The 10,000-nt window shown below is 45.4% G+C and overlaps 1 protein-coding gene across 2 annotated transcripts in view; it reads left to right on the top strand.

Moving 5' to 3' along the window:
• The window catches only part of LOC127419323 (kinesin-like protein KIF1C), a 43,786-nt gene that overhangs the window by 28,154 nt on the left and 5,632 nt on the right, over positions 1 to 10,000 (top strand). The window contains exons 16-23 of one of the 2 annotated variants that reach the window (XM_051660658.1): positions 796 to 875; positions 984 to 1,115; positions 1,549 to 1,643; positions 4,215 to 4,298; positions 6,668 to 6,848; positions 8,644 to 8,716; positions 8,885 to 8,983; positions 9,207 to 9,728. In XM_051660658.1, coding sequence (XP_051516618.1) covers positions 796 to 875; positions 984 to 1,115; positions 1,549 to 1,643; positions 4,215 to 4,298; positions 6,668 to 6,848; positions 8,644 to 8,716; positions 8,885 to 8,983; positions 9,207 to 9,728 — 1,266 coding nt within the window. The remainder of the gene's footprint in view (positions 1 to 795; positions 876 to 983; positions 1,116 to 1,548; positions 1,644 to 4,214; positions 4,299 to 6,667; positions 6,849 to 8,643; positions 8,717 to 8,884; positions 8,984 to 9,206; positions 9,729 to 10,000) is intronic. The other variant, XM_051660659.1, reaches the window with a different exon arrangement.

The following is a 10,000-nucleotide window of genomic DNA, read 5'->3' as shown; positions in this document are numbered from 1 at the left end:
AACACGTACACACACACACACACACAGACACGTACACACTCACACACAACACATACACACACACACACTCACACACACACACAACACGTACACAGACACACACTCACACACACAACACGTACACACACACACACACACATAGACACGTACACACTCACACACAACACATACACACACACACACTCACACACACACACAACACGTACACAGACACACACTCACACACAACACGTACACATACACACACACACACACACAACACGTACACACACACACACACACATAGACACGTACACACTCACACACAACACATACACACTCACACACACACACAACACGTACACAGACACACACTCACACACAACACGTACACACACACACACACACACACAACACGTACACACACACACACACACATAGACACGTACACACTCACACACAACACATACACACACACACACTCACACACACACACAACACGTACACAGACACACACTCACACATAGTGAGGATATCTCATCAGTGGAATGTTTTTGATAGAGGTAATGATATTCCCTGTATCCTAACCCTCACATTAAGCTGCTTATATCAGTCAGTTTAAAGCAGAACATGATTTATCTGATTTGTGAGAGGAGTGTGGGACATGTCCTTACAAGACCATTTTATGTGTAACCTGTACGTGGGAGAATCAGTCGATACACTTAGTGTTCAGATGAGCATGTGTAGTTTAAGATACTTTTGCAACACAACTTTTTGTGATAAACAACATTTTTATTGTAATGATTGCTGTTTCAGACTCCTCATCTGGTGAATCTGAATGAAGATCCTCTGATGTCCGAGTGTCTGCTGTACTATATCAAAGAGGGAGTCACCAGGTAACTGTGTGTGTGTGTGTGTGTGTGTGTGATTGATTGATTTTTACGTATTTATATATTTACACCAGTCAGCCACAACATTAAAAGCACCTGTCTAATATTGTTCAGGTCCCCCTCGTGCCACCAAAACAGCGCCAACCCGCATCTCAGAATAGCATTCAGAGATGATATTCTTCTCAACACAATTGTACAGAGTGGTTATCTGAGTGTAACAAGGTTCTTAAGATGGGCGAGGAGGAGGTGGGAACCAGCTGAACAGTCAACGTAAAACTTTAATAACAAACTGAACTGAAACATAACATAAAATGCAAATCAAACATAGACGCGCACACACAGCTTCATGCATCTCTCTCTCTCTGGTGCCTCCAGCATGTCTTTATCCCCCTCCCGGCTGATTAGAACAATTCAGTGCCGGGCGTGCATCCTCACGGCCCGGCCACGCCCTCCTCCTCATCACATTTTTCCCCATTCTGATGGTTGATGTGAACATTAACTGAAGCTCCTGACCCGTATCTGCATGATTTTATACACTGCACTGCTGCCACATGATTGGCTGATTAGATAATCACATGGATGATTGTTGGTGCCAGATGGGCGGGTTAGAGTATTTCTGTAACTGCTGATCTCATGGGAGTATACTCCTGTTTATCATGGTGTTTATCGTGTTTCTCAGGGTCGGTCAGATGGATGTGGACATTAAGCTGAGTGGTCAGTTTATTAAAGAACAGCACTGTGTGTTTTACAGCTTCATCAACCACAACGGAGAAGGTGAGAATGTGTGTATGTGTTCTTAACTATAGTTTGTGCACTCAAAAGTGAGCGAAATCAGACAAAACGTCCCTTTGGGGACATTTTAGGATGTTCTCATTTGGAAAAACAAATAATGAGTGCTGAAGAGCCATCACATGACCCTCAAAAAGAAGCTTTAGAAGAAAATCAGAAAGCATCAGAATATAGAACTCATCTACAGCCATGTACAATACAATAATGAATCAATAGAGTGTGCTGTGCTTTCTGAAGACACTGTAGGTGTGTGTGTGTGTGTGATTGTGTCAATAACACACACTTATCTGATGGTTTTCTCTCTGTCGGTGGAACAGTCGCTGGGATTTAACACAGGTATCATGTGAAAGATCATAATTCATGAGTTCTGTTCCTGTCCAGTTCACAAACAGTCTGTTCTCACATGCACCTGCTTGACCACTCATCTTCATTCTCCACCTTTGAATGTACATTTAATTCTTATTTCACCACATACACGCATTCTGTCTGTCTGTGTATTCGATTTCATTTTTTTTTTTTCTTCTCCCCAATTTGGAATGCCCAATTCCCAATGCGCTCTAAGTCCTCGTGGTGACGTAGTGACTCACCTCAATCCGGGTGGCGGAGGACAAATCTCAGTTGCCTCCGCGTCTGAGACCGTCAATCCGCGCATCTTATCACGTGGCTTGTTGAGTGTGTTACCATGGAGACGTAGCATGTGTGGAGGCTTCACGCTATTCTCCGCAGCATCCACGCACAACTCGCCACATGCCCCACCGAGAGCGAGAACCACATTATAGCGACCACGAGGAGGTTACCCCATGTGACTCTACCCTCCCTAGCAACCGGGCCAATTTGGTTGCTTAGGAGACCTGACTGGAGTCACTCAGCACGCCCTGGATTCAAACTCGTGAACTCCAGGTGTGATAGTCAGCGTCAATACTCGCTGAGATACCCAGAACCCCCAAGTATATCAGTGTTAATGTGCTTTATTGGCATGACAAAGTGTTCGGTGCATAATTGCATACAATGAGGAATTGTGCAAAACAAGAATGAAGTAAAATATCCAAAGTATAATGATATATTCCAGCAGGTGAATGTGGTAAATATGGTTAGTAAAGTAACTGCTCACCGCTCCTCAACAACACATATGATTTGAACTTAAAAATGACAGGGACAAAAAACGAAATGTTTTTAATTTCGGTTCATTCTGAGCAAAAACGGTATTTTTTCATTCCGGTTCAGAAGTTCCGCAGTCTCCTTTCCAAATGGTAACCGGTTAGAACAAAATAAAAGAGTGGTTAATAAGGGCTGTGTCTCGTTTGGAAGGCTGCGTCCTCCGGAGGTCGCATTTCTCGGCCGTATACGTCATCGAGGCGGTCTCGTTTCAGAAAAGCGAGTAGGACACTTCGAATGCAGACTTCGAATGTGACCTTCTTTCACGAAAATTCGGAGGATGCATGAGGTGTATCCTTCGTGGGCACTCACAACCCACAATTCTTTGCTTCAACGGAAATGTCTAAAAAATAATGTCGCCAATTTGCCCGTAAATATGATGTTCAAACGCAAGGAATGTTAATTCCCAAGTTGAAGTACCTCAGTAGATGGGTGCAGAGTATATAATATGTATAATTATATGAATATATAATTAAAATAAAGTATTAGACTAAAAGTACACCTGTAAAATCTATTTTCTTTTCTCTTTACATCATTATAACTCTCCTAAAATGTACCTCATACATTCCCTTCTAAAGGGACTTTGTTCCCTTCTCACTCAAAGCGCTCGCGCTTGTTAAAGAGTGGCGTGCTGTCATAGCAACCATATTACGTTACGTGTCCGTTTATCCTACGAAGGCCGTCTCGTTTAAACGAGGCTTGTTTAAAGGAGGACGCTCGGTATACTGCAGCCTTCAAAGGACGCATCCTAGCTAGCACACAGCCTTCGAAATGACACACAGCCAATGTTAATAAGCGAAAATAAGCAATTAAATGTTTTCCTGTGTGGCGGATTTATCAACATAGAAATCATAAGCAGTTAATTAACAGTTAAGTATAATTTTAATTACAGATCTGCTTCTCAGTCAAAACCCAACAGCATCAAATCTGAATTAATGCATCAAATTTAATAATTCAGTGAAGACTTTAATCTCTAATAATGTTTTCCTTGTATCTGGATTAGTCGTGCATGTACAGTGTATGTAGTAATTATACATAGTTGATAAAAAGGTCTTCATTCACAAAGAATGTGTGGTGCAGCAGTTTCCTTCAGGATTAAAGCACATACTTCATTTTTACAGGCAACATGAAGTGCTGAAGTTCCAGAAATGTACTGTGAAAGACCCTTTGGTCTTTAGTTTCATGAAAACATTATTGGAACAAAATTAACCGGTTATAACCGGTTACCAGCATTTAAAAATAACGTTGTCACTCCGGAACAATTGAAAATCACTTTGTTCCCGTTTTCGGTTACACTCTTTGTTTTTGGTTTTCGTTTTCATTCCTTGAACTGTTTTTAGTCCCTGAAAAATGACTGTCTGTCTGTCTGTCTGTCTGTCTGTCTGTCTGTCTGTCTCTCAGTGGAAGTGGCTCTGGAGCCATTGGATGGAGCAGAGACGTATGTGAACGGGAAGCAGATCAGCGAGTGTGTGCTGCTCAAACAGGGTGAGAGTGTGTGTGTGTGAACAGTGTTATATGGTGGTCGGAGGGGTGCATGTAAATGACATGTTTATTATGGATCAAACTTTAAAAAGTGCTGCTAATATCACTAAACAGTGGGATGATAATGAAATAGTTCAGTCCTACCTCTGCTGAAAGCTTTTCAGTTGTCAGATGCTTTTAACAATTTTAATTCAAACATTATTGATGAAAATATGACGATAAAAAACCAAATGCAAGGTAACCAATGGACAGTGATTTAGAAGAAGAAAAACCTTGTTTATTCAAATGATTCAGTTATAGTATTGTAAGGATTTTTCCTGTCTAAGCTGCGTGACGTGGAAGTGCTGATCCCCGGGAAAACTGAAGCGCTTATTAATCATCATTGTAAGGGGGTTCGGTGGAAAGGAGGAGGCGAGAACCGGCTTGACGACTTAAATAATAATTTAATAAACAACTTAAACAAAACACACAACTATAAACACACAGTACAGCTGTCTGTCATTCTCTCTCTCTCGAACTGTCGTCCCCGGCCGCCTTTATCCCTCGCACGCCCCATCAGGCTGATTGGGGACCGGGTGTGTCTCATTCCAGCCCGGCCCCGCCCTCCTCGGCTCTACACTCCTCCCGGCGTTGCCTCAGGCCGGGGAGCCCCCGGCATGACGTACATCCCCCGCCCTTCCTCTCCGGGGGGGGGGGGTGGCGTGCCTTACACCCCGACTGCCGGCGGGTCATCCCCGCCTTCCACGACCTGGGAGGAGACAGGAGGGGAAAAACAACAAAACAAAATGGCGAGGGAAAGGCCAACACGGAGCGACAGAGAGAGGAGAGAGAGAAAAAGAAACTCACCGGTTCTCTGATGCGCCGTCGCATGGTCCTCGATCACTACTCCATCCTCTCAGGTGGACTGCAGCCGCTCCTCCCCGGGCGGATCGGAGTCAGACCTCAGACCCCCAGCGGACAGAACGCCCCTCCGCGTTCCCGGCGTCCCGTGGGGACACTCCTCCGCCCCTGGCAGCGGCCCTACCACTCCAGGCGGTCGGGGAGTCGCTTCCCTCCTCCCCCCACAGACGGCGGTCTTCTCTCGACCCCTCCGCGTTCCCGGGGAACGGCAGGGCACTCCTCCGCCCCCGGCAGCGGCTCCCTCGCTCCAGGCGGTCGGGGAGTCCCGTCCCCACTCGCCTCGCGGACGGCGGCTGTTCCCTGCGTCCGGGTGGTCGGGCTACTCTGTCCCCCGTCAGACGGCAGCGGCGCTCCCCTGGGTGGATGGCAGTGTCGAGGACTCTGTGACGGGAATCCCTCCTCCTTCCCGGGTTTCGGCACCAGTGTAAGGGGTTTCGGTGGAAAGGAGGAGGCGAGAATCGGCTTGACAACTTAAATAATAATTTAATAAATAACTTAAAAACACACAACTATAAACACACAGTACAGCTGCCTGTCATTCTCTCTCTCTCGAACTGTCGTCCCCGGCCGCCTTTATCCCTCGCACGCCCCATCAGGCTGATTGGGGACCGGGTGTGTCTCATTCCAGCCCGGCCCCGCCCTCCTCGGCTCTACAATCATATATATGAGCTTAATCAGCTATATCAACAACATAAATCCAACTTAAATCTGCAATGAAGAGAATGCACAGGAGAGCGCATAAACAGGCACGAGCCCTGTCTTTCATGTTGTCTTCTAACATGTTATCACCAATAAACTCTCCTGTGCGCGAGTTTGTGATGGAATTTCGGGATTGTAGCTTTAGTCGGGGACGAATGGACGTGTAGTTGATACACCTAGTATGCGATCAGTCATGGTGTGCACTTGACTTGAGTTGCCTGCTAAATGTGTATCTTGTGAATACACCATTGCCATAACAATTCGCTATGTAGCGCAAAATCAAGAAGTCTCTAAAAAAACGGGTCTGGGTATCTCAGCGAGTATTGACGCTGACTATCACACCTGGAGTCATGAGTTTGAATCCAGGGTGTGCTGAGTGACTTCAGCCAGGTCTCCTAAGCAACCAAATTGACCCGGTTGCTAGGGAGGGTAGAGTCACATGGAGTAACCTCCTTGTGGTCGTGATTAGTGGTTCTCGCTCTCAATGGGGCGTGTGGTGAGTTGTGTGTGGATCGTGGAGAGTAGCATGAGCCTCCACATGTTGTGAGTCTCCGCGGTGTCACGCACAACGAGTCACGTGATAAGATGCGCGGATTGACGGTCTCAGAAGCGGAGGCGACTGAGACTTGTCCTCCGCCACCCGGATTGAGGTGAGTAACCGCGCCACCACGAGGACATGGGAATTGGGCATTTCAAAATTGTGGTACTCGACGGTTGTCACGGTGATTCTAGCAGCCCTAACATCACCTGACCTTTAACCTCTCGTGCTGCAGGTAACCGTATCGTGATGGGTAAGAATCACGTGTTCAGGTTCAATCACCCCGAGCAGGCGCGTCTGGAGAGAGAGCGCAGCACGTGTCTGGAGCAGCAGGGTGAGCTGGTGGACTGGAACTATGCTCAGAGAGAGCTGCTGGAGAAGCAGGGCATCGACATCAAACTAGAGATGGACAGGAGGTGAGACAGGCCACTGAACCTACGTGTGCTGAGCAGTGTTAAAGAGACAGTTCACCCAAAAATTCCCTCATCATCGTGTCTGACTTTCTTTCTTCTGCAGAACACAAATGAAGAAAAGTAGAAGAATATCTCAGCTCAGTAGGTCCTTAAAATGCAAGTGAATGGTGACCAGAACTTTAAAGCTCCAAAAATGCCAGACAGTCAGTATAAAAGTAACCCATATGACTCCAGCTGTCACTTGCATTTTAACTATAGTGTAGTTAAGTGGGCAATTTCTCAAATTAAGCTTTTACTAACCTAGATATTACAGCAGATGAGGTTTAATGAGGAAGAAGGTTTATTATTATACACAAGTTGGAGACACGATGTATGTGCTGACCAAACCGATTTAACTGCCGGCCGCAGAGGAACATGATGGAATAATATTAATAAACCTATTGTCATAGATTTGTGCAGATAACTGATAGCTCTACAGATCAACTATCGGCACGGATTAATCGGTAAAACCGATATATCGCTCTAACTCTATAGTCTATAAAGTGTGAACAATTCACAACAGAGTAACTTTGTTTTCTTATGTTGTTTATGTTGCTAAGTATTTCATATGTTTAATACATGGGTAAAAAATGGAATGTTTATTCATTTTTCAAAATGTTTGAATATTTAGTTACATTTTCCACATGATCATCAACTAAGTGTTGTTTTTGTTGACCAAAATTGTATGCCATTTTAGTAAAATTGACTAAATTTAAGGACAAATGAAAGGACATTTTCATCAAAATACTAAAACTAATCAAAAAGAAAATGTGTAAAAATTAACACTGGTGCTGAGAATGTGTGTGTAATTTACCCTCATCTTTGTGTGTCTGTGTGTGTGTGTGTCTGTGTCTGTGTGTGTCTGTGTGTGTGTGTGTGTGTCTGTGTCTGTGTCTGTGTGTGTGTGTGTCTGTGTGTCTGTGTGTGTGTCTGTGTGTCTGTGTCTGTGTCTGTGTCTGTGTGTGTCTGTGTCTGTGTGTGTGTGTGTGTGTGTGTCTGTGTCTGTGTGTGTGTCTGTGTGTGTGTGTGTGTGTCTGTGTCTGTGTGTGTGTGTGTGTGTCTGTGTCTGTGTCTGTGTGTGTGTGTGTGTGTCTGTGTGTGTCTGTGTCTGTGTGTGTGTGTGTCTGTGTGTGTCTGTGTCTGTGTCTGTGTGTGTGTGTGTGTGTCTGTGTCTTTGTGTCTGTGTGTCTCTGTCTGTGTGTGTCTGTGTCTTTGTGTCTGTGTGTCTCTGTCTGTGTGTGTGTGTGTCTGTGTCTGTGTCTGTGTGTGTCTGTGTCTGTGTCTGTGTCTGTGTCTTTGTGTGTCTGTGTCTGTGTCTGTGTGTGTGTGTGTGTGTGTGTGTGTGTGTGTGTGTGTGTGTGTGTGTGTCTGTGTCTGTGTGTGTCTGTGTCTGTGTGTGTCTGTGTCTGTGTGTGTGTGTGTCTGTGTCTGTGTGTGTCTGTGTCTGTGTGTGTCTGTGTCTGTGTGTGTCTGTGTGTGTCTGTGTGTGTCTGTGTCTGTGTGTGTCTGTGTGTGTCTGTGTCTGTGTCTGTGTCTGTGTGTGTCTGTGTCTGTGTCTGTGTGTGTGTGTGTGTGTGTCTGTGTCTGTGTGTGTCTGTGTGTGTGTGTGTCTGTGTCTGTGTCTGTGTGTGTCTGTGTCTGTGTGTGTCTGTGTGTGTCTGTGTCTGTGTCTTTGTGTGTCTGTGTCTGTGTCTGTGTCTGTGTGTGTGTGTGTGTGTCTGTCTGTGTGTGTGTGTGTGTGTGTGTGTGTGTGTGTCAGGTTACAGGATGTGGAGATTCAGTACCGCAGAGAGAAAGAGGAAGCAGATCTACTGCTGGAACAACAGAGACTGGTGAGAGACAGACAGATAAAGAGACAGACAGAGTGATGGTGTGATTTTGCAGTAACTTGTGTGTGTTAAAAGCCACTTTCACAAATGTAATTGCTGGAATATGTGTACACACAGTATGATAAAGTTCAGAATATATATTTATATATGTGTGTGTGTGTGTGTGTTCAGTATGCAGATTCAGACAGTGGTGATGACTCTGATAAACGCTCCTGTGAAGAGAGCTGGAGACTCATTTCATCCCTCAGAGAGAAACTACCAGCTAACAAGGTATTCCAGAAGAAGACGTGAGAGATGCCACATGATTCAGTGATTAAACAGTATCAAAAACAAATTAATCACATGATGTATGAGGGACGGTCGACTGATCGACTAGTACTCCAACAACCGACTAGTCGCTTAGAGGTCGATAAATTTATCGGAATTTTTCTTCTAGATATTTTACTTTAGATTTGATGTCTCATTGAATTCTCTCTGTGTTTCTGTCTGTCAGGTGCAGTCTATAGTGAAGCGCTGCGGTTTACCCAGCAGTGGCAAATGCCGAGAGCCGTTAGGAGTGTACCAGATACCACAGCGGCGGAGAATCAGCAAAGACCCTGAGCAGGTGACCGTGAGCGATCTAAAGTTACAGGCCGTCAAGGAGATCTGTTACGAGGTGGCGCTCGGAGACTTCCGGCACTCTCGCCGCGAGATGGAGGCGCTCGCCATCGTTAAAATGAAGGAACTGTGCCGCACGTACGGCAAACGCGACCCCACGGAGAAAGACACGTGGAGAGAGGTGGCTCAGGACGTGTGGGATACGGTGGGCATCGGAGACAAACGGGCGCACGAAGCGACTGATGCCAACATGGAGGGGGAAACCGGCAGAACCGGCGTGCACAATCTGAAGGCGCACATCGACAAACTGTCAGATATTTTACAGGAAGTTAAAGAGCAAAATAACATGAAGGACGAGGAGATCAAAACGCTCAGAGACCGAATGATGAAGATGGAGAGAATCATACCTGTACAACAGGTACACACACACACACACACACACACACATGTACTCTAGACCTGGGTAAAAAACGTTTATGTGCGCGTGTGCTCTAAGAGCGATCGAGGAGTTACAGTAATGCGGATAGGCACCAAAACTGTAAAATACACTTCAACTCATTTCATAAAAATACCCGTCTCGATGAGGTGTTATTGTAAACACAGTTATTTATGTCTAAAGTGAACGTAAACAGCTGAGCAAGCAGATCTATATCAAAATATCGGGCCTGAAGTGTAAATGCAGCTTAATAG

The sequence above is a fragment of the Myxocyprinus asiaticus genome, chromosome 28 (genome assembly GCF_019703515.2).
Source record: "Myxocyprinus asiaticus isolate MX2 ecotype Aquarium Trade chromosome 28, UBuf_Myxa_2, whole genome shotgun sequence".
Classification (NCBI taxonomy): Eukaryota; Metazoa; Chordata; class Actinopteri; order Cypriniformes; family Catostomidae; genus Myxocyprinus; species Myxocyprinus asiaticus.
The sequence above is the reverse complement of the archived record's forward strand: the minus strand, read 5'-3'. Positions and strand labels throughout refer to the sequence as shown.